At 41.6% G+C, this 25,922-nt stretch overlaps 1 protein-coding gene across 1 annotated transcript in view; it reads left to right on the plus strand.

Moving 5' to 3' along the window:
• The first annotated feature begins 480 nt into the window (after positions 1-480).
• atp2a3 (ATPase sarcoplasmic/endoplasmic reticulum Ca2+ transporting 3) overlaps positions 481-25,922 on the plus strand; it is a 90,037-nt gene continuing 64,595 nt past the window's right edge. The window contains exons 1-2 of the mRNA XM_017460035.3: positions 481-974; positions 25,042-25,059. Coding sequence (XP_017315524.1) covers positions 857-974; positions 25,042-25,059 — 136 coding nt within the window. The 5' untranslated portion in view covers positions 481-856. The remainder of the gene's footprint in view (positions 975-25,041; positions 25,060-25,922) is intronic.

Genomic DNA, 25,922 nt, shown 5'->3' on the forward strand with positions numbered 1-25,922 from the left:
ATGCCTAGCTCTTGCATATACAGTGCCCTACAACGCGGTAATGTCACAGCATCATGTAGTGTACGTGTGTAGGGAGGAACGCGTGTGTTTAGGATTCAACCCGTCGAAGATACACGAGCTCGCGCGCGTTTCTGGAACGCGTTTTATAGCGCGCGAGCTCCCTGTCAAATCAACAGCTTCCGATGTCAAAACCATAAACCGAAAAAACACGTTCTAGAATAATAATAATTAAAAAAAAAACCCCGAAGGAAATGTATTCGGATTAATTTCACTGTATAAACTACGCTATTTCGAGGGAAATATTAATAAAATATGAATGCCTTCTCATTCAGGTAACATCAGCGTCAGCCAATAGGAGCGCTCAGACACTCGGGCTACAATTCATACTACACATACTTAACAGCACGCGCTGTACTATTGTGGCGTACTGTACTACTTAGTACTGTAGTATACTAGTGTGCGGTTTCAGACACATCCGCTCTACACACACACACACACAGAGAGACAGAGAGAGAGAGGCGGAACCGGTACCGAAGCACACCTTCCTGCTAAGTGAAGAGCTGAAGCTCGAAGCGACGAAAGAAAAGGAGGAGAGTGGAGGAGGAGGAGGAGTAGAGTGGAGGAGTAGAGAGGAGGAGGACGGTTTGAAAGCGAACGGCTCACAGAAGGGGCAGGTGGAAGTCATAGCTGACCCACCTCCACTTGGCGGTCTCGAACGGACCTCGGTGGAAAACCGGTTTTAATCTCAATTGAAATATTTCAAAACAATAACAATATTTTTTTACAAACCCACCCACCGAGAACTACATGCATTTCGGCTGTCCGTAGGAAGTCATCCCCCTCCACAAGAAGAGAAATGGAAAACGCTCACACTAAATCCACGTCTGAAGTTTTAAAACACTTCGATGTGAACGAGAACAACGGACTGACACCGGAACAAGTCAAAACCAACGTGGAGAAATATGGACCGAACGGTGAGTTTAACCTGCCTCCTGCATTACAACGCCCGCTTCTCACATTCACCTCCGTGCAACTTCACGACATTATTCAGCAGTTTCTTTCAGATATATCCAGGTGCCAGTTTGCGTGTTTTATTATATAGGAAGTTGTAAATAATAAATATGTGCTGTGCAGCTTCTCCGCCGTGCTGGTAGCTCCGTGTGTTTGTTTGTTTGTTTGTTTGTTTGTTACTCGGAGTTAATGAGAGACTGCAGGAGGCTAGAAGTGAAGAGGTGAAGTGCAGGTATGGAGTTAGTTTACTGACGAAACGAATTGAAATTCAAAGTCACAAACGCAATCATTTGACACTAATGTGACTTTTATTGTAAATTATTCTCACACGTTCAGTGGCTCGTGTTTATGTTTATCCAGTGTAATCTACCTGTTTTTATCAGACTTTTAAGATTAGCCCCGCCCCTTTTGTTTCTCAAAACCATGTTCACACTTGCAAATTCATCATTTGCACCACTGAGGTCATGTGGAACAACATAAAGGTTAAGCGTAGCGTTAGTGCCTGTATGTTTTCATAAACTCTTTATTTATTTATTTGAATTGTATGGAATAGTCCACTTTTTCATGTTTTCCCAGTGTCCATGTGGGCTTTCTCTGGGTTCTCCAGTTTCCTCCCATCTCTCAAAAGCATGCTAGTAGGTAAATTAGCTCGTCTAATGTGTGTGCCTGGACCGGCATCCGATTCGGAGCGTGTTCCTGCCTCGTGCCTGGTTTTCCCTGGATAGGCTCCTGATCCACTGTGACCTTGACCAGGATAAAGCGATTGCTGAAGATGAATGAGTTGCATGCACATGTATTGTGATTTGCAATTGTTGCTATGTAGAAAAAAAAGAAAAGAAAATGGCAAAAATATCATTCCACAATACCTGAAGATATTTTCATGCTATATTTCCATATTGAATATTTAGGGGTTTTATTTTTAACCTAGCAAAAACAGTGGAGCTGCATTTAAAACAAACAAACAAAAAAACCCCAATGAATTTCAAATGGTGTAGGAGGGAGAATACATAAAACATTTGGTGCAAAGACATTTGATGTTCTATTAGCTGTTCGTTTAAGTAACACTGAAGTTGTTCAGTGCTAATAAATGCACTGATTAATATTATGTTATATCTGAAAATCTTTTATCGATCTAAATTCACATTAGTTGATAGTATATCTTCATAATTTGCCCTAATTTGTAGTTGTACTTGGGTTGTTTACAGATGACAGATTAGCCGAGTATGGATTCGTAAAGTCACGTGCTGATAATTTCAACTCGGCATCTATGTTTGATTTCTTTTTTTTTTTGGCAGAAATATAACTCCATACGCATGCTATAGTTACAGCAAACCTAAGTTTTAGTGAAGCCTGTGTAAATTAGACAACGCGCACATCTTGTATAGCATGTAAATGTCTCACAATTCACTCTCAAGATGTCGGACGGGCTGGTGTGTATTAAAAATAAATAAATTAATTAAAAAGCCATGCTTTAGTCTGAGCTGGAGCCAACTTCTGTGTTTCTCGAGTGTGTACTAACTACTTCATTCATCTGGCTGTCACTGAGGCTCCAGGCTGGATTAAGATTAGAATAGAAAACACTATTCATTGCAGGCAAATGCCTTTCGAAACCAGTTTCATTTAAGATGTCCCTGGGTGACATGATTTAGCTTGTGCTTTGCCATGTAGATTACAAGTAGATGTCTTTTTCAAATCAGGTAGACTACCTATGCTGCCAGAGGCAGGAAGTATGTGTTATGTGTTCTGGTTGGACAGTGAGGCTAGTGGTTTTCCTGTTGTACGGCGAGTAGTTTCACAGCAGAAGATCTACACGGCACAAAGACGACGGCTGACTCAGTGGAAAGAAAATATCCTGTCGCGACACTTTAATGCACCAGTATCGTGTCACGCTCCCTAGCTTTAACAATGCAGGTAAAGCACGTACTGTGACTCCCGGAATCGTACAAGTGGCTGACGTTGAGAATGACGTATGCGTAGGTCCAGGCACCGCGAGGCTTAAAAGAGCGTTTTAACAAGCGATAAAGGACTGGATAACGCACCTGCGACCAGTGCTGCAGGCGTAAAACTTGAGCAACCTGTTTTCCACTTCCTCAAGAGAGACATAAAACACGCTGCAGAGAAACACCACGTTTCAGGTTACATGCGTGGCCCTCGTCATCGTCGCCTCCAGTTACAGTTAGCCAGCATCGTTCAGTTTCACATCTGCAGTTCTACTCTAATCGTGTGTTTCTCGTACGTCTGACTCGCGTTACAGAGCCGGCTTTAAAAGCAGCTGTTGTAAACCCGGGCTCGGGCGAAGTGTTTTGTGTAGCCATGTAGTTTTACATTTGTTTGCCTCATTTTACTCTACACCGACTCCTTTCTGAGGCTGCGTATAGCTGCAGCATTAAACCGGCTTCACACCGTACAGCTGCCTGGCTCGTTTTGCTGTCGCTGATAAAAGTCGCACCTCGTAAAAAAAGCACACTTTTTGGAACGGTGGTTAGAACGTGTAATTCATTTCCATTGCAACCAAAGAGTTTTTGGCAGTGCCATAAATATTTGATTTAAAGTGTGACGCTCCTGTAAAAGCCACCGATAGGAGGACGGGATACGATTCCGCAAAATTCTCGACACAATTCCAAACATGTTAGTGGAGAAATGTAAACGAAACCTGCAATGAAAACATACAGAAAACACCCCCCTTTTACCTCATGATCTAGCTGCTAGAGCTGGGCTACGTGACAAAAATATCCTCTCACGATACTTGAGGACATTTCTACGATACACGATGCATATCAGTTATATCATTTATAATTATATATAATATAACGAGATATAATTTAGCTAACAAACTGTCTGAAAAACAGTAGTGAAATAAACAAAACCCCCAGCTAAACTGATTCTGATGATACTTTAATGCCTACAAAGCTCAACATCCTTCAGTACCATTTTAATTTGTAATGATTAAAAAAAGTAAAAAAAAAAAAATACATCAACATTCTGTACTAGCGATATCTCAGAAAAGTGTATCGTGTAATCCTTTATCACGATATCGATATTATTTCAATATATATCGCCCAGCCCTATGAGATACCGGTGCAATTCCTCCCCATGATAAGAATTTGTCATTCCGTGATATTGACGATGTAGTCGAGGATGCGTTTTACACACCGCGGCGTGCGCGCCTCGCACGAAGATCAAGCATGGCGGAAGGCAGAGGTTAGATGTTGGATCCTGCGAACATTGGTGTTTTGCATCTTCAGTGGAACTTTAATTTGTGAATAAAATTCATATCCTGCAGGCACGGTGGCGTAGTGGTTGGGTGTTCAGATCCCGCCTCCACCCTGCGTGCGCTTTTCTACCTTTACTGTGTGTCGTTTACCTGCAGTTATGTAATTACATCATTAATCAACCACCTCTGGAGCTAGGGGGGCGAATCCTGCCTCTGCCCTGTGTGTGCACAGTTTGCATGTTCCTCCCGTGCTTCGGGGGTTTCCTCCAGGCACTCCGGTTTCCTCCCGAAGTCCAAAGACATGCATTCTAGGCTGATTGGCATCTCTAAATTGCCCATTGTGTGTGCGTGCGTGCGTGTGTGTGTGATTGTGCCCTGAGACGGATTGGCACCCCATCCAGGGTGTCCCCCGCCTCTTGTCCCGAGCTCCCTGGGAAAGGCTCCAGGCTCCCCCTTGACCCTGTGTAGAATAAACAGTATGGAAGACAGATGGAAATTCATATTCTATTTTTTAGCCTTAATTGGTATTTGATGATGGTCAGGATTAAGTTTGACTTTTTTGGATCAATGTTTGTGTTTTGCATGGCTCTCAGGACTGTACACTAATGTGACTTGTGGCCAAAAAGTGTTGAATGTTACTGTTTTCATATCATCGATATCGTTACTGCATGAAATATCATGAAAATACCATGAAATATCGTGATCTAGTTAGAAGTCTCAGTCGTATTGCCCATCCCTAATTCGGATGATGTAATAGTAATGGTGGTGAAAAGCCGGCTGTAATGGCATGGGTTTCATGTTCCTCGGTGCAGTAGTACAGGCACAGACGGGCAGTCCTGTGTGTGGAGGGTGGCAGATAGTGTCAGAGCTTTGAGAAAGTGCGAGTACAGCTGTGGGTGTGATCATGCAGCCGGAAATAAAGTGTTGTTAGGACCACAAGTGGTGTTTTTGCGAGAAGGTGCGAGGTTTGTGTAGTAAGTCAGGCTCAAAGTTGTCAGTCTCAGCGGGGTATTGCAGACGGTCTCAGCTGTTCTCCCAGCAGTGAAGTACACATTTCTCTCTCTCTCTCTCTCTCTCACACTCTCTCTCTCTCTCTCTCTCTCTCTCTCTCTCTCTCTCTCTCTCTCTCTCTCTCTCTCTCTCTCTCTCTCTCTCTCTCTCGACGGTTAAAGTAGTGCACTAATTAACTCTGAGTGAACATGCCGGTCTCTGAAGAATCTGACCTGACATCAGTGGTCAGCTATTTGTCCCAAGGGTCAGGGTTAGGCTTCAGCTAAGGCAGCTAGCTCAGTGTGATTTCTGACTTGCTCTGACTGAATGAGCAAGAGCGTGTAAATAATTTTTCGATAGATCATCTCCGAGCATCTCGCCGTCCATTCAAGCTCTGAGTTCATGGAAAAAAAAAAAAAAACGACGACTCGTAGCTGATAGTGTCGCTTTCGCTCTGAGCTGTCAACTTCCTGCCTGGTGCGTTGCAGCAGAAAGCCACAGGGAATACCCTCAGCCCTTTTGAGAACACTCGAGAAACCACAGCCTGAGTTTGTGCTCACTTTCTAACTTGAACCCGTTTGCTTCTGCAGTGAAGGTTTTTTTTTCTTTTCTTTCTTCTGTACGTCCATTATCTCCTCGCCTCGCCATGTTGGCTGTGAGTGATGATAAGTGATGAATAGTTTATACCACATGGACATGGCTTTTTGATTACTGTATTGTTTTAGTAATTAGTCATTATTTTAACAAAAGGTTTTGTTAGCTGTTTGCTGTTGTCAGGACTTGTTTATATGCATGTGGTTTGAATTCCTGAGTGCTCGGGGTGAGACAGCGGGAGAAAGGGAGATGCGTGCGTGTGGGTGGGTGGAAAGCAGTTCTGCCCCAAACCCTTTAGTGATTACTCTTTAACAGCCTGACACATCATTAAAAGCACGACTGTTTTGTTTACCGTTAATAAAACAATTTCATGTTGGCATCCATCTATCTCTGTCTCCACCATCTCTGTGTGCATGTATCTCCAGGTTTTGCCACCCTGATGGACCCAGTGTGAAAAATTCACATCCTGAGCTGGTTCTCAAATCACATATTTATGTGCTATGCTAAAAAAAGTTTGAGCATAAAGAACTGTATAACGTCCTCGCACAAGTTGAATCGGAGAATCGTTTCTCAATTCTAAGAATGGACTCGCGTCCTCGTGAAGAGTGGTCTTGCCAGGCTACCTTGGAAGAACGAACTCTGAAGGACAGGTGCACATAGAATTCATCAGGTGCTGCAATCTTTCTGCTCAATGGACCGTCCCAGCACGTTTCTAGTAGTGGGACAGTACCCTCGTCCTTTCAGTGCTCCTTCAGTAATATGTTTCAGCTGGGTAATAGTTTTACTGTTGTTAACCAAAAGTTAATTAAGCATGTTTTAATGTAGTAAGCTCACTGTTTGCACCTGCGACCTCACGTTAACTAAAAGCTAAGCTAACGAGTTTACCGTTACATGTTCTATCTATCTATCTATCTATCTAAATCATATATTAAAATCATTATTTCTAGATGCATATCTAAAAAGTAAAAAACTTATGGGTCAGCTTCCGTCATCTGTAATTGTTTTGCCGCAGTGACTTCTGGGACTTCAAGCAGGTTTGGTGAGAAATGACTTGTATTTGCTGAACAGGAAAAGCGTGGGCATTTTCTTGCACTAACTTGAGCCCATAATGCGTTGTTGAGTAAAAGGGGAGGAGCTTGTAGCTGATAATAAGCATTACCTCGTTTGTGACGCTGCCTCATTTCATCTCGTAATTGTCGTAATCGTCATCGTCGGAGAGCTGTACATTAAAACAAACAATACACATCGTACAGCGAATATAGCTATTGCTCACGAAGTACAAAAAGCACAAACCCCTGTTTAAAATAAAATAAGAGACCGGTTTCTCTGCCGTTCTCTGGTATGATTCTTGCCAGCGTATTATGACTAAATAATAAACAGATTTGGAAAAAGTCGTGTTCTTTATCAGAGCCATGTAATTGTTGTAAGGAGACGTTTATTTAACATTTTCCCAGAAGGAGTCCTCGGTGTCATCCCCTTGTAACAATAAAAGTTTTCCACCGTTTTCTGGTTTCTCTGTTAGATAACAGGAACTAACTTGTCTTGTTGACATTCCACAACATTAACTACTAATTATAAAGCTTTAAAAGAATGGCATTCCTTACTAAAAGTGTAGCAATTGACAACTTGTATAAGTTGAATAAAACACTTCAGGACCTGCTCCTATTGAGAAATGATGTACTGAATAAAAATCTCATCGAATCACACCACCTCGTCGTTGATGATTTTTCAATAACGGCACGTCCCAAAGTGTTATTCCTTAGTTGCGAGATGGTGTAGCAGGCAATAAGGCCCAGATCAGGATGTATAGCTTTCAGAGTTGTGCTGAATAAAGCGTATGCTTTATTCTCCATTTCAGAACAGGCACGCGAGCAGAAGTAGAGCAGCCCCAATTTGAGTGTTTATGCTATTTCTGACTACAACCATAGCCTTATTGCCTTCATGTTTGCTTCCTTTCGTCATCATAACTGAAAACACTCTGTACTTACCGAAACCATTTCAGCAGACACGTATTGGGTGTCTTACAGCGCCGTAAAAAGGTCAGGTGGCTGACTTCTTTGGACTGTTATCTTGAATTGCTTGTCTCTGTGCTAAGCCTCTGCCTTCATTTCACCTCTTCACTCCTGTGGTCTGTGATAAAGGTCTGATCTTTCCTTCACTACTCTACACTAGCTGTTCACTGTCCCCATGTCCCTTTATGTTCCTTTAAGCTCGAGTTTATAATTGGTCTCAACCACAAATATGCAAAAATCCAACTTGCTCAGATGATGATGATGATAATAATAATAATAATAATAATAATAATAATAATAATAATTTGTATTATTATTGCCACCCCTCCCTTCCTGATAGCACAGCCAATTCAGGATTCGAACTTGTGAAGTTTGAAAGATAGGGCGTACGCTTTTCAGTTATTTGTTTTATTTGTACCTAGCCATAATATTTCCTAGCTCATTTAGTTGGTTCCCTCTCCCAAAATATGAACTACTAGTCCAATTTAAACCAAGCAGTTATAAGGACTGCCACATGTTTATAAGAATGAACAAGGTTATGAAATGTCTCGCAATCAAATAAAATAATATCAAATTAATATAGCTGCAAAGCAGCGATTATGGGGACCAAGCACTGTTTGGCCACACCCCTAAACAATGAAGGAAGGCCAGAAGCCACTGGAACCATCAGCACTTGCTCCAAGGAGATATATTAATTTGAAGGCAAAGCATCAAGCCCTTGTTGAGGTGCTATCTCACTTCCTGTTTTCAGTAGCCCTCCCATGTTGTACATGAACTCGAAGCTTGTTGGTTAACAACAGCTCATGTTGCTAAATGTGTGTTTAAGTATGGTGACAATATGAAGAGGCGTTGCAGAGAGATGCCCTGACTTCTTGTTTGGTGACTTTGATATCAGATTTGTTTGCAAGTTATGTATGAAATGCCCCACATTGGACAAAATTTCTCAAGAATTTTTTGCGAATTCTACGTGTGGCCCATGGGTATCAAATTTGTTTGGATGGAACGCCCGACACTGCGAAGAATTTGTAGAAGCAGAAATCATGTTTTGCAAAAAATAAAAAATGGCAGAAACGTCAGTATTATTGCAAACATGTATAAGTTTACCTGTTGGTGCTGCTAGAGCGCATGGGAATCGCTGTTTACCTTAGCCTCCAGTGCCAATGTATTTCTTTACATACATTTATGTACAATTCCAATAGAGTGCCTATGTACCTTTTGGTGCTTGGGCCCCAAGTAAAATCATCTAAAACCATTCCCAGACATTTTTATGTACATTTTAAAACATTATTCCATGTTTATATACCATGGTCAACACAACAGTTGAAATCGCACCATGTCACGTTGTCTATTCTCTCTTGTCCAATTTCTGCTTCGTTTACAGGAAAAAAAAAAAATTCCTCTTGTTTTTGTCGTTGTCGTCATCTTAAATAAGCCAGTATTCCTTGAGCATCACCTGCATGTCTGGCCGGAGCTACGATTCTGTTTCCGTGCGTTATGTGACATCCCTCCTTTTTTCTCTGCTTCTCTCATCTAAGCGAAGCTCGTGCACAAGGGTATAAGTAGGACGTCGCTTCAGAGTTTTACACCTCTATTCTTGTGTTGCTGAGACACACAGTGTGAAGCGAGTGTGTTAGAGGAAGCAGACGTTCTTCTCCCCGCATGCAGATGCGTTCTAAAGGCATCGTGTAGAGGACGTTTGTGTAAATTCTGCATGTAGACCATGGCTCCTATCATTTTGATCTAATTTTGATGCAAGATACTGCAGATCTGCTACTAATCATCACGACTCTTTATTAGTGGCGTCTCACTGCACTGACTCGAGCGACCACTTCTGTGTAGCTGCTGCTCAATGATAAGGAGTGTTCGAGGAGGGAAGAAGGAAGTTGTGCAGAGGCTTGTGGCACGTTGTGTTGTCTTCGCGGTTGCAACTCATTTCCAACTCCGTTCTAAGTTTTTATTAGACAAGTTAAACAATGCACTAATTGTTCTTTGTCTTTTTTGCTTCACAAGCTTGAAGAGGAACTGGCTGTATTCATAAGATTATATTTGGGTTTTTCTTTTGTCCCATATTTTTTTTTTTTTTTTTTTTTTTTTTGTCTCTCTGTTTAATTTAGATGTGTATGCGTGCTAACTTGTCACTCATTTCTGCTCCTCACCTCCCACCTCGGCAGTCATCGACACCTCCCCCTGGCAAACTGTTAACTTACTCTGCGTGTGTTTCTGCAGCCGGGGAGGAGCAAGTCTGCAGCATGGTGTGTGTGTGTGTGACGCATCACACTTTCATAGCAGAAGTAGTTGTGTGTAATGGAGTGTGATGTAGCAGAAATAATGTATTGCGGTACTGCAAGATGTTTTTGAGATACCTGATATGTAACGCTGTGTCTATTTAACATGGCCTACATCTATCATATTTTCATACTCATTTATCATATTAAAATGAGTAAAGTATTTTGAAAAGGATAAGAAGGAAAATAGATGATTCAGTAATACGTTAACAGACAGCGGGCCTCATTTATTAGTAAATTTGTGCGTAAATGTTCTCCTAGGACAAACCAAACTAAAAATTGCCACCAGACTTGCAAAGATTTTTCTTCGTACTCGCGTGTGCGCGTTGATAAAATAGATGGCGATCATCGTCTGTAAAGCGTAAAGTGCTTCCGTTGCACGGCTGATTTACATTTTAGTGACGCCAAAACAACAAAAGCTCACGGAGAGCGCAAAATGACAAGAATAACAGTGAAGGCACACAGCATAGTCGCAAGTCTTCCCCTTTTTATAGGGTGCCATTACTTTTATCTCGATTGAATGGATTTGTGGATTCATTTATGGATTTGTTTTGGATTGCTTTGTTTTGGAAGTGGCAGTGTTTTTACATTAAATGTATGTGTGATTGAAAAGATTATGCAGTTTAAACGTGACCCTGTAATCTGTATATAAAATTGCAGTATCTAATTACCAGTTATACAGTTATACACTTGTACACTTGTACAGTTATAGTTATACACTTGTGCACTTATACACTTGTACACTTGTACACTTGTACAGTTATACACTTGTACACTTATACACTTGTACACTTGTACACTTGTACAGTTATACACTTGTACACTTGTACAGTTATAGTTATACACTTGTACAGTTATACACTTGTACACTTGTACAGTTATACACTTGTACAGTTATACACTTGTACACTTGTACAGTTATACACTTGTACAGTTATACACTTGTACACTTGTACAGTTATACACTTGTACAGTTATACACTTGTACACTTGTACAGTTGTACACTTGTACAGTTGTACACTTGTACACTTGTACAGTTATACACTTGTACAGTTATACACTTGTACACTTGTACAGTTATAGTTATACACTTGTACAGTTATACACTTATACACTTGTACAGTTATAGTTATACACTTGTACAGTTATAGTTATACACTTGTACAGTTATATACTTGTACACTTGTACAGTTATACACTTGTACACTTGTACAGTTATAGTTATACACTTGTACAGTTATACACTTGTACACTTGTACAGTTATAGTTATACACTTGTACAGTTGTACACTTGTACAGTTATACACTTATACACTTGTACAGTTATACACTTGTACAGTTATACACTTGTACAGTTATACACTTGTACACTTGTACAGTTATACACTTGTACACTTGTACAGTTATACACTTGTACACTTGTACACTTGTACAGTGATACACTTGTACAGTTATAGTTATACACTTGTACAGTGATACACTTGTACAGTTATAGTTATACACTTGTACAGTTATAGTTATACACTTGTACAGTTATAATTATACACATGTACAGTTGTACAGTTATACACTTGTACACTTGTACAGTTATAGTTATACACATGTACAGTTGTACAGTTATACACTTGTACAGTTATAGTTATACACTTGTACAGTTATACACTTGTACACTTGTACAGTTATACACTTGTACACTTGTACGGTTATACACTTGTACAGTTATACACTTGTACACTTGTACACTTGTACGGTTATACACTTGTACACTTGTACAGTTATACACTTGTACAGTTATACAGTTATACACTTGTACAGTTATACACTTGTACACTTGCACAGTTATACACTTTGAATCAGAGTCACTTTAATGAGTCTCCTTATATACGGAGGAGTCAAATGAAAACCTTGAATGTTCATTTTTTTTGGGTTTGATTTTGCATGGTTTATTGCAAATATGTGTCACGAACGCACGTGGTTTTTCAATTAGATTGTCATCTTGTTCAGCGCAAGCGTTCCAGCACTTAACGAGCGTCCGGATTCAGTTTAAGGGCATACTCCCCACTTCCCCGCTGGCCTGCTCTCACAGTGCACTTAACGTTCCGGGACCGAGCGTACTTACGTCATGACGATGCGACCTTTTTGAAAAGCGCTCTCGCACAGCACAATGGAGTCCATCATTGTAACGTTACGTATCTTAAAAGATACTCTTTTAGCTTTACTTGACTTTTGAATTGTTGTTATTTTTTTGACTGTTATGCATGCTTATTTTTTATGATTTGGATCTATACATGGTTTTGTTTTTTTATGTAAAGCACCTTGACGAGCTACTTTTAAAGGCGCTATATAAAGTAAAGTTTTTTTTTATTGTTGTTGTTGTTATTGTTATCATTGTTATTATTGTTGTTGTGGCTTATTTGGAGTCATTTGGGGCGCGGTGACACACGGACCTCTCACATGCCTAATAGATTTATCACTTGTGCAGCACAGTGATTTTCACTTAACCATGCTGCATGTGTCAGAAGATTTTTACGGAGGCAGCTGACAGTCGCATCACTGACGTCATGTTTTATGCTTCGTGCTCGGCCACGGTTAGCGATCACACGATGTCCACACAGTCCAACTGAACCGTGCCCGGGCCTGAGCGTAGCGTGCCGGGCACGGTACAGAGCGACCACACTAGTCAAACGAACTGGACTTCAGGGGTCAAACATGCTCGGGCACGGTACAGATCACCTAGTGTGAGTGCACCCTAATTATAATTTTTACGTCACACTTTTAAGGTTTTGCATTTGACTCCCCCACAGACGTAAATTTACACAAACTCGGGTAGGATACGGATGATTTTCCTAACTAACCGGATTTTCGTGACTACCACAATTCTTGTGTAAATGACATTGTATGAAGAAATCCATTCGACAAATGAGAGAGAGATTTATCTGTTGGAGAATTTTACTTCTCCGTGTTATCTCTTGATCCCTGTTGTTTGTATGATGATTGTATCAGTGAGCGTTCCTGTGCATATTGGTTAACGGCTTTACGATGCAAGGAACCGCCTTCTGGAGCTGTTATGACTTACTTAGGAGATGCAGAAACTTGTATATGCCCTTTCTATACATTTATGAATATTCATTATTCTTTAACCTGTGAGACACTGCGCTATTATTCACACCTCACTATAAAAGAGCTACGCCTCGTCTGATCGTGGGCTCACTCGTGTTGTATAGCTGAAGTGATAACTCACTGCTGCTGTATTGATGGAGTGTGCTCTCTCTGCAGATGAAGAGTAAATATCTCTCCTTTTGATCTATAAGATTGTCTGCTGGTTTTATTTTGGTGTGGGGGGAGGGGGGGGGGGGTTCTCCAATTATGTCGCACCTGTTAAACGAGGCCCGATGTTCTCAGTAACTTCATTTTCCCCATTGTAATTTTATACTGATTATGTGTACCTCACATTAATTCACCTCAAACACTGCTCTTTGATGCCCCAACAATTTATTACAAATAATAAAATAGAAATGCAAATTATAGACTGTAAAATGTACCATCCAATCACATGCTTGCTGAACAAGTTTAATTCGACAATGTGGTGCCGCTGGTTGTTGAGAGGTGCATAGAGAGGTGTCATTTCTCACGATATTTTACTCTGCGTTGAGCAACAAGACTTTGAGAACGGCTAGTCACCAAAATATATTCTACAGCACACAATTTACTACATTTTAAAAATTTTTTGTTTTATCTTAATTAACGTACAGTACTTTGGATCTCTACCAGAGGCTCCACGCAGTACGCACGCATGTCTGTGTGTGTGTGTGTGTGTGTGTGTGTGAGCGCACCTGTGTGCATGTGCGTTCCTGCCCGGTGTAGCTGTTTTATCTCGGAGAGCGAGCCAGGTACAGGCATGTCTGAGAGCAGAGGAACAGGTGATTCTTGGTACATGCCAGCAGCTTCTACGGAAGACTTATCATGGCACAATATCCGTCATGAAAAACTTGTTTTGAATAACTTATTTCCTGACCAGGACCCACTTGACGTCAGTAGACAACAAAGCACAGAAACATGCCTAGACGTTTACCCTTACCAAGAAATCCAGCTTCTAAGAAAATGCAGTTTGGAAACACTTCCAGCGCTAAACATGTCGTCCTTCCCACGCTAGGAAAGCGTATTTCTACTGGAACCTGATTTTTTTATTTATTTTTATGATATAGTAATACTTACCTGTCAAATGGAAGTAATGGAAACCCCTCTTCCAGTTCTTAAAGGAATGCTTCTGTCGAGGGTCGACAGGCGATGTTGTTCGAGCAGTCGTTCCTCATTTATATCCGTACCTCCACCCACGTTTTAGTAAAGATGCTGCCTGTCTGAATGAGAGGCTGCTTTATATTTAGCACATAACGTGCAATAACCCTAATCTTAACCTGACGGTGTTAAATTCTGAAAGACATGTATAGATTCAAAAGTACCTTTTGGAAGTATTTGGCCTCTAATGAAAAATGTAAACAAATTTAATACATTTACCACTCGACTCCGCTTCCCATCCATGACTATGTACATGAAACCCTTCCTCCCAGACGCTGCGGGCCTGTGCTCCTTATTTAATGTAAGAAGAATGTAAACTTTGTTGCACATGAGACCAGAGTTTGACTCGTGCAGCCTAGCACCCTTACTTATTATGTATTTGGTTAACAAATGTCTATAATGATTTGACGTTTTCGTCTTGGACAGCTCTCTGCTCCGCCTTTCTCCTTCTCCTCTTCATTGAAGGAGGGACCGAATTCTCTAGGCGACGTCTCTAACAAATGCTTTCCCATGGATTTAAAAGAATACATTTTTGATCAGATTTAGGGCGGCCCATAAGTATAGAACGCATTAACGGACCAAATCTGCGGCAGCAAATCAGAAAACGCGACAGCAATTCCAAAAACACAAGTGCAGGTCAGAGCATACCACTCAAGCAAATGCAGAACACTGCAACAGTAAAACCAGACACGCAACAGTAAATTAGGAACCATGACAGGAAATTCAGAAACTCGAGACGAACTCAAAACGGAAGGAGAAGGTCTTTATTGAACAGCTCATCCTCACTGCTGATTGGCTGCAGCCCGTGTCCGTCTCGGATCCCGTATTCTTCGAGACGTCGCTTGTGTGTGTTTTCTGATTTTCAGTTGCACTTTTTTGTTCTCCTTGGCAAAAAGCTTACTATGGAATAAGGACGAGAATCCGACGCAAAATCACGAAAGATATTTAAATATTTTAACTGCAGCCCTCGACCGATAACTTGCTGGAAGAAAGTGCAGCAAATACTGCCTCTATAACCTTTTGTGCTCAGCAGGTTCTTCCATCTTGGAAAAGCAGCACCACTCTTGTTTTATTTCTCTTATGTTGTTTTGTAGTAGCTTTTTTTTTTTTTTGCAACGTTGCCATTTAGCTATGGATTCCACCGTGTTTGCATTTTTGAGCACTAAAAATGGGTGCGGAGTGAAGGGACTTTGTGGGTGTGTCTGTAACATGACTGACAGGTGGGATGTTAACAAACCCAAGGAGTCTCACAGGCATACAATACACTTGCTTTCACCACATCTCTTGACCGCCATGTATCGTTGTGTTTCCCAGATATTTACGTTATTTGTAGTAGTGAGAATAAATAAAGACTATATTCGTCTGAATGTCACTCGCATCATTAGAACTCGGATTCCTCAGCGCAGTTTGACACAGTCATGTATTTGAACCCACCCATTTTTCCAAGTGATCAAATATATTCAAAATGGCTTGCCTTTCTCCCATAAGCAGCTTTCTGGTCTTCATGTTGGTTTGTCTTTTTTTTTTTTTATTTTTTTTTTTTAAAACAAAAATTCAGTCTTCACAGGCAGAAACCCAGGGCTCAAACCAAGAGTTAGACATTCAGAGCTATTAAATATTTCTATTAAAAAAAAATATTCTAAAACAGTTAATCTAACAAGGCACACCTGGGTAGCAAGAAACACCTATCAGTCACAATGTTTCCAATACTTTTGCTTACAGAAAAATTGGGTGGTCTGGTATGTTTTAAGTTGTTCAACACATCTTGATATAAATATCAGGAAATGAAAGCTGAAATTCCGATCTATCGTTTCATATTCGCCTTTTGATCTCGAACACAAACGTCTTCGATGTATAGCGAAAACAACCGAATTGGCCTAGCCGTTCCAATACTTTTGTGCGGGGACTGTACCTTCTTGTGTCATTATATATTTGTTTAAGAGGATATCCATCCGCTTGTGTTCTGGAAGGTGTCACTTGGTCAGGGTTAGTATGCACAAAGCTGTCACCTTATGACAAACCACATTTTCCTTTCTGCCTTAACATTCTCCACCACAGGGTTTTTCTTAACCTTGCAGAGGTTTCTCGCGGAAACCAAACTGAAATCGGTCACTGTCCGAGTTACAGACCCGGAGCAATAGAATATAGATGACATCAAAAAGGACTTGCAGGAGAAGAGACACTTCCGGGGTTTTATGGTCACGTGACCTGCTAACGATCGAGTGCATGACTTACTCGGCCACTCAGGATACAGCAAGCTCTTATAATAAAGGACCGAATAAACAGTTGATGTATAGTATGCATAGAACTTCTAATGTGACAACCATGCATACATTATGAAGACTGATCGCTTATCCTGTGCAAATTTATCATAATTGCTCTGGAGCTGTACTTTAGTACGGTCCGCCTCTCGGTAAAGTTGGACGTGTGGGTACCTGTGCTTTGTGGTGATTTTGAACACAGCATGAACCTAATAAGCATTTTTTCATACCTGTCCTCTGGAATTAATAGCTTGAATGAATGAATGAATACATTTTTTGACCACTCCAGATCACATTTATGATCACATGCAGGAATGAGTGATGGTGAACCTCCAAATAATCCTCTGCATTTTAGGAGACGATACGTTCCAGAAGCTGAACTTGGCTCGTCTAAGTTCACACCTTGAAAACACACTCTGACTCGGCATCAGATGTGGTTTCTTTTTTCGAAAGAAGTGTGCTGAAAACGAACAGCTCTGCATTTTCACACTGCGTGCATCGGAATAGGGTTAGTACTCAAATGTTCATGCTGGTTCCTAAACTCTTGCTTTCTGTTGGAGGTTGGTCAAAACATGACTCTCGCGACCGTTCCCAGTGCGGTTTGTGTTATTTTCAGGCACCGGGGGAGATATTTTACGTCCTGCCAGTTGGCTTGTGCGGCCGAGCACGCGCTCACGTAGATGTAGGGTATTTAGCGGTATGTCACCAGCTGCAGTTATTAGAGCCTAAAAAGATGCAATGTACACGATTCATAAACTGTTGCTGTATATGAAGACCATACAGTTCAGAGACACGTGATCGGTTCGTAGTCGTGTTGCGTAAGGTTTATTTTGGGCGAGCGAGCGAAGCTAGCCGGCAGCGGCCAGGGAAAGCGTGCCCACAGGCCGGGTTGGCATGGCGACTGTTCTTGAAGACTTTGTGTATTTCTGTTCAAGCATCTGCACAAACAATGGCTTGTGCAATGCAGTCTTCAATGGGGTTTTCATTGTAGCGTTGTTATTGTATGTTGTGCGTTGGCTTCATCGTGTAGGAAGAAGGGTATGACTGCGACAGATGTGGGAAGATGCGATGTCTGAACTCTAAAAGTGGGACGCTGGTTTAGTGTATTTTTATTATTGTTTGGCTCTCGAAACCCAGCAGATTTCCTCCTGCTTCCCTCGACACATGCGTTCCAAGCTCCATGTTGTTGGCAACCGTTTCCAGGAAGTGTTTTCCCCCCTTGCCTCTGCCTGGTGGTGTGTAAACAGGCTGGCACTTGTTTTCATGAGAGAGAGAGAGAGAGAGAACGAGTGTGTGTGTGTGTGTGTGTGTGTGTGTTGGCTGTAGTCAGTATGTTGGAATGCGCCTGGGCAGATCAAGGCCGGCGCAGCCCAGATGACACAGAGGGAATCCTTGGCAAAGGAGGGCTGGGAAACCCCACTCAGCCCTCATTTCTCCCTCCCCCATGCCCCCCCTCCCCTCCCTCTTTTTCACCAAGACTCTCTTTGTCTCTCGCCTGTTTCCAAAGCCAGTCTGTCTCCCATTAAGAGCTTGCTTTAACTTTTGGTGTATGATGGTAACAGATGGAGGAAAAAGAAGCCCCAGTACCGGGGAGGTACAGTGACTGGACGCGGACAGAATTTGTCCTCGCGTGCATGTAAAGACACACGCGTGCACCTGGACAATGGGACTGTTGGAGACATTTCTCCCCTTCCCAGCTGCCAGGTTTTTCCACACGTCTCGGAGAGCGTTAACGTAAGCCGTGCGGTTTCTTTCCACAGGCCGGTTACATAATTCTAAACCAGACGCTGCCAAACCAGACCATCGCATTTTCACTTGCAGTCTTTTTTGTCGACGAATGTCCAGGCTACATTCATTCATTAGATCGAGGAGTTGCCGAGCAAAACTAGCCCAAGAGTGCTAGGTTTTTATTAGCGTGTCACGTAGCAAGAGGCATCTCTTGCTACGTGTAGCACGTGTAGTCCACCCTTCACGGTCCCACACCTTCATTCAGACGTCTCCTGTCTCTCTCCAGATGAAAAGGAGTCTCTTCTCTGTTGTTCAAAGAGGAGCTTTCGGTTCTCGCTCTTTCATGCTACGCGACTCCCTTGCAGTTCATTCACCCTCCCTCCCTGTCTGTCAGTGGCAGCCAATTTCACACACTGAAGCAAATCAAAGAGGGATAACTACGTTGAAAGTAAAACCTCATTATAGCCAGTTCACCCCTCATCAATCATGTTTTTTTTTTTTTTTTTCCATGTTCTCAAGGAAGCGTGTTTGATATTCAGCCCACTTGTCTGTTTTGGTTTCCACTGCACGTGTCCTCCAGCCTGGCATTGTTTTGTGCGTGTATGCGTTTCCGTTTCTGAAAAGATTTTTATTTATTTATTTTTAGTTAAGAGCCTGACTGATTTGAAAAGAAAAGCCTTCACTTTTATCAGAGCACATTTGCTGATAAGGTTTTCCATTTGGATAAGAGCAAGGAAACACCACAAGTTTCTATTTAATCATAAACGAGGGTAAATTGGACCAGAGTACACACACACATCCGCATCCACGCGTACACACCCACACACGGAGGAATGTAGTGACGCCGTATATTTTTTTACTCTATCTATAGGCTCACGTCCAAGGTTTTTCCCCCCATTTACAGTTTCACAGCTCATTTATACACAGAAATCCAGTACAAGTTCGACATCCTCAAGAGTGACTGGGTTTTATTTATTTATTTATTTTTTCAGTCGGTGTTTGGTACTTAACGCCAGCGTTTGTCAGATCCTGTTGACTGCCCACAATGCTAGCTGTAATTGTTGCAAGGCCAATTGTAATAGGCACAGTGACGGACAGAGCTTCACATTTGAAAACATACACACACGCGCGCACACACACACACACGCATACGTCTGGGCTCTAATGACTGCACGACTGGTAATTCTGTGACATGTCGGAAGATTCAAGAAGGAGTGCTTCCTAGAGCTGAGTTGCTAAGGAAGTAGCATGGATCCTAGAACAAAGTAAAGACTTCTCACCGATTTCTTAATCCTCATCAGGACGGGATTAGTTTCACTGGGCGACGCCTGTAATAACATTTTTACACGTCTACTCTGAGATATGCGGGATGAGCGAGTTTCCACAGAGTTGTTTTTCCTACGAACCCGGATGTTTGTGTCTCTCGCACACACGGTTGTAGCTTGGGGTGATTTGAGGTTTGAACCCTTGCTGGAAACTTTTAATAACGCTTATTTGGATGTTTAACCCAACAGCTAATTATGTACGCTTCATATAACATTATATTCAGATAATATGCTGCAGTGATGTTTCTAACAGATCAACCAAGTCAATACGGTTTCCAAAGTGCAAACAAAGGCGTCCTTTATGCTTTACCCCCACCCCCGATGCTCTTCTAATAGCCTCCACTCTTCAGGGAAGGCTTTCCACTAGATTTTGGAGCGTGGCTGTGGGGATTTGTGCTCATTCAGCCACAAGGGCATTAATGAGGTCAGGCACTGACCTCTAGCGAAAAGGTCTGGGATGTTGCAGTTCATCACAAAGACGTTTATTAGGGTTGAGGTCAGGACACACGTATTACTCTGGTAAAGCATGTCTTCATGGAGCTCGCTTTGTGCACAAAGGCATTGTCGTGGTGGAACAGGTTTGGGCCTCTTAGTTCCATTGAAGGAAAGTTGTAATGCTACAGAATACGAAGACACATTATACAGTTGTGTGCTTCCAACTTGGTGGAAGTTTTGAGAAGGCTCACATATGAGTGTAAGGGTCAGGTGTCCACATGTGTTTGGCCGTATAGTGTATAACTATAAAACGGCCTCATAACCGTAAAACGTCATCATAATAGTGCAAGATCGCACTCCCGATTTGTTTAATACGGAAATCCGTGCTAGATGACTAATTACAGCGAGCATTTCTCAACGCAAGAGGTAGCATCTGCCGACAAAATTATAGAGGTGCTGATCCGGACGGGACCGAAGTGATGAAACCACTGCAGAGCTGGTTTTAAAAAACCCAGGACGTTATCCATCCATCCATCCATTTATCTGTACTGCTTCTCCTACACAAAGCCACAGGGAGCCTGGAGCACCCCCATTCACACACTACAGAGAATTTAGACATGCCAATCAGCCTACAGTGCATGTCTTTTGGACTGGGGGAGGACACCGGAGTACCCGGAGGAAACCTCCGAAGCACAGGGAGAACATGCAAACCCCGGAGGTGCGAGGCAAACGTGCGAAGTCACCGTGCCCCCCAACAGCATGTTATTTGGCTTTTAATCTTCTCAATGGAGAAGAGGGGGGGCACTGACCTGGCTGATACGGGTGGAAATGAAATCACGTAGTAGCACCTGGAAATGGTGGAGTTAATGCTGCTTTCGACTTACCTTTGGATTTTGGGATGCTGGAGCTTGGATTTACGTGGTCTTACAAAATGCGGCGAAAAACCATGGACGCTTGGTTTCTTGTAAAGCGTAACTTTTTCTGAAGTAAAGCAAGTTAAACAGAAAGTGTGTTTCTTACCGCTACATCTGGTAGCAATATGATAGAAACTAATAATGTTTGGGTTGACTACTTTTTTTTTTTTTTTTTTTTTTTTTTTTTTTTTTTTTTTTTTCTTCTTTCTCAAATCTCTTTCTCTCACACGCGCACACACACACACACACACACTTTCTCCATCTCTCATTCCTATATATATATATATATATATATATAATATATATATAATATATATATATATATATATACCCACACACTCTCTCACACACACATGCCTTACATACTGTACACGATGTGCACATTTTACGTGCCTGTGTATTTACTTTACATGCAAATTGTTTTTAGTTTCAGCTTTTCAATATCCTCTGATATTCATTAATATGAACGAATCGCAGAACTTGTGATAAATAATTGTGATTACACTGTTGAGCCAATTAAACCTGATTTAATATTTTTTTTTTTTGGAAGAGGTTTGGTTTGTGCTCCAAATATTCAACACTACAGGTTTGAAATGAATAAGCGCAATCACAGGTTTACTTGGAGCTCTTGTGGGCGAGGTAGTGTTTCTTCATTCCGTTTATCGCCGATCCTGCCGATGAATAACGCCGTGCCTGATTATTCAGCAGGAGAGAATACCAGACGAGTTTAATGTAATTTCACTAAAGTGATTTTGAATATTGTTACACAGGTATTTGAATCCTGAATCAGATTAGTCTTCATTCACTTGTAAAGTGTGAGCTCGGCATCTCCGTGGCACTCATGATGGAGTGTAGAAAGACTAATGGTTTTGTAATGAGTGAGTGTGTGTGTGTGTGTGTGTGTGAGAGAGATGCTCCATCATACTCCTCACTGCTCCTTCCCACTCTCCACATGCTCCACTGCTCCTACACACTCTTGAGTGAGAAGCTTCTAGAAATGACTCAACAGCAGTGTGTAGGCCATGCAGTGATCTGAGCCTCCTGCCTCTCACACAGCACCAGCGTGTACAGAGCGCCGAGAGAACCCTGCTTTCACAAGTGTCCACATTCACAGATTTGTACCGATCGCTGTCTGTGTACTGGGAAATGATTTTTAGAGGTGGTTATCTTCGGTCGGCTGCGGCTCAGGTGGTAGAGCGGGTTGTCCACTATATAAGTGTGGACCATCGGACTTTTACACGCTTACACGTCTGACAGTTTTTCACTAGAAAACATCCTTCCATCCATCTATTTTCTGTACCACTTGTACTACTCAGGGGACTTGGGGCACAAGACGGGGGACACCCTGGACGTCGGGGCCAGCCTATCACAGGGCACAATCACACACATACGTTCACACAGTACGGACCATTTAGAGATGCCAGTCAGTCTACAGCGCGTCTTTTTGGACCGGGAACGAAGTCAGAGTACCCGGAGGAAACCCTCGAAGCACGGGACAGGCATGCAAGCAGGGCAGAGGCGGGATTCGAACCCCTAAGCCCGGATGTGCGAGGCAAACGTGTTAACCATGAAGCTGTAAACTGTAAACCCCCACCCCCGTTAGAAAACATCTACAGTACCAAAGCTTTCATATGACGAATACATTACTATATGTGTACTGTGCTGTGTTGTTCTTTCTTTCTGTCTTTATTTATCTGTCATTCTGTCTTTTCTTTCCTTTCTTTCATCATTTAATAATTCTCTTTTCTGTAATAGTCATGCCATTTCTTTTTTATTTTATTTTATGTCATCTTTGTTAGTTTAGTGTTAGTTCTTTGTTAGTTCTCCAGTCTGTACAAGTTCTTTCGGTCTGTCTGTCCGGTCTGTCTTTACTAGTTCTCTTTTCTGTATTAGTTCTGCCATTTTTCCTCTCTGGTGTTTCGTTCCGTCATCTGTTGTTTCATGCCTGTCTTTTTGTTCGCTGTGTGTAAATTTGAAAAGATGAAGATTTCACAGCTGTACTTTCACCCCATAAAGCTCCTGTACCTCGGGTTAACGATTTAGCACATGATGAAATCCACAGTAATTCTCTTCCATTTGTTCCCGTTGTGTTAATGAAAAATGATGAAAAGTCATTGAGCCAAGTGTTTTTTTTTCCTGAGGAATGAAGAACAATCAAGTAATTGTGAGTTATTTAATGTCACACAACTGTGACTTAGTGCTTCTGCTTCCAGTAATCAAAACACAACATTATAGAAATATGCAGCAGTGTTTCAACAAGGAATATAACCTGCCTAATATGCGAAAGCACAAAGTTACACTCAAAAGTCGTAAATGTGAGATACTAGCTTGCAATTGCAGGATAAAAGGTTGCAGTCGCGAGGTAAATCTGCATATTTTCTCACACATGGCAGAAACAAGCATCCACATAAAAAAACAAAACATAAAGTAGGATGTATTCGGAATTGTTTTGTAAGCATCACGAGATTCATAGCGGGTCCCACTCACATCCTTTTCTTAATATCGTATTATGATTTTAAAAGGTTCTGAAAATGTAAAATGGGTACGACACTTTTTTGACATACTTTTCACCAGGTTGTAATATTATGGCAAAAAATATTATATTACAATATTCAATATTTTCATGAAACATGGGGCATACTACAGTGTTTCTTTTTCTTTTTTTTTCTTTTCTTTTTCTGCTGAGCTTTTGTTAAGAGTATGCAAGCACAGTAGAAATACATGACTGAAGACGGATATAAACAACTTTATTTCAACATTTACAAAACATGAAGTGCACTGTAAGAGCAGAAAAGGTTTTTGGAAGATCTTCCAGTGAGACTCTCCAAAAAGAAACGCCTCGAAAAAGCACCTTTAGGAACTTTTGCTGTGAAGGTTTTTGAGAGATGAGTGCTTCAGAAAAAGATCCCGACTTTTCTTACGGTTTATTTTAGGTCTGTTTGCAAAAGGAAATTGAGAGAGTAAAAAAGAATTCTGTATTTTTACGTAATGACCATACTGCCGATGCACTCGGAAAAGTGTATTGTGATGTAATTTATTGTATGTAAGATCGATGTCATATCGTCACATCACCCAGCTCTCTAGGCTAACACTTGTTTTTATTATTCAGGGATTTTTTTTTAATTAAAAAAAGTTTTTAGAAAATGTTGAATCACACATACTTGCTTGCCGCCTTGTGCGTCGGGGGTTTCCTCCACGTATTCCAGTTTCCTCCAGTCCAAAGACATGAATTGTAGGCATTTTGATTGGCAAATTGTCCATAGTGTGTGAACGCGTGTGATTGTGAACGCGTGTGATTGTGAACACACGCGCTTGTGCCCTGTGATGGGTTGGGACCCCCTCCATGGTGTCCCCTGTCTTGTGCCCCGAGTTCCCTGAGATTGTAACCCCAGTGTGCGGTCATTAAAAATGAGCGCAAGGTGCCACGAAATTGAACGAACACAAAGGTATTCCTGAGTGCGGAGCAGTGACGCAAGAGTGCAGAGAAACCGTTGCACTTCATTTCCGCGAGCACTGAGCACAAAACATCCTTAATCGGAAGTAAAACATGTTGAATTCAATTTCAAATGAACGTTTGTTTTTGAGGACCGTTCGATAGACGATGATCATATTTGGGTTTTTTTAATGATCTCTCGAATGAACAGTGTGAGTTGGGATCATCTTTTGCGCTGGCCGTGTTGCTATCAGGTTGCAGCAGGAGACTGAGTTTACCGCCATTCTTTCGGAGGACAGAGTGATGCCTCCAGCCAGAATCCCTTCAGTAATCCCCGAATCTTACAGCAGATCATCGTACCGTGTCTTTGTGTAATTAACTTTGAGTCGGCGGATAAAGCGGCTCGGCACGGAGCCGACATAACAAGAACAAAACGGTACTGTTTGAACAAAGCGTTTGCAATGTGCCTTTTCTAACACCTCGCTCTCTCTCTCTCTCTTTTTCATTCCTCCACGGATCATGCGGGGTGGCTGGATGGACAGAACTCCCGGCTGAGGAAGGTAAATATTGATCTTTCCATCCCGTTATTACTGCTCTGTCTTTGAGTGGTGCTGTTTATGTGAGGCCAGCCCATCTATCTGTTTTACTACAAAAAGATGCACAATGTCTGAGAGTACACATACACACACACACACACACACACACACTCCTCACCCTCCTGCCCCCTACTCAACTTTATGTACCGCTTCAGTAATCTCGGTGTTAGTAGTGGGACTGACAGATTATCCACAAAACCTAAAGTGAGAGATTATATTTCACCAACAGTAGGTTTGTCGAGATGTTTTATGGTGTTCGAGTGTGTTTCGACACCGTGTGTTCCGCAGTGTTCTTCCAGTACATAGATTGTATCTCGCCAAAAATCGGTCCAGATTTCATTTTAACTTGAATAAAGCATGCCAATATTTATGCTGGAAAAGTTCTCAGTAATATCGCAATACGTTTCTGCAAAAAAAAAAAAAGAAGTGTTTTTTAAATTTAACACCGTGGGGTTCACCCAAATTATTTACACATGAGGCAACAATAAGATTTTTATATTTATTTTCTGGCATGCACTATTTTATATTCAATTAATTTCCGCTCAGAAATCCTGCACATCTGCTACAGTTAGAGCAAAGTGCGCCGAGTTACATAATCTTATGTAAGTAATGAGAGAAGTCATGCCTGAGGTCTTCTCCAAGCAATTTCTTGCAGATGAAGGAATTCATAATGTCGTGTTTATATCACAGTCCAGATTGATTTTATTTTTAAGCCTGCCTGGACACAAGAAATATATAGCAACTAACAATAATCAACAACAAACCATTAGGAGTGAAGCCATTCGTTCGCATGTTTTACTAATGTACAAATTGAAAAGCGCAGTAAA

This window comes from Ictalurus punctatus, chromosome 28, assembly GCF_001660625.3.
Source record: "Ictalurus punctatus breed USDA103 chromosome 28, Coco_2.0, whole genome shotgun sequence".
In the NCBI taxonomy this organism is placed as follows: Eukaryota; Metazoa; Chordata; class Actinopteri; order Siluriformes; family Ictaluridae; genus Ictalurus; species Ictalurus punctatus.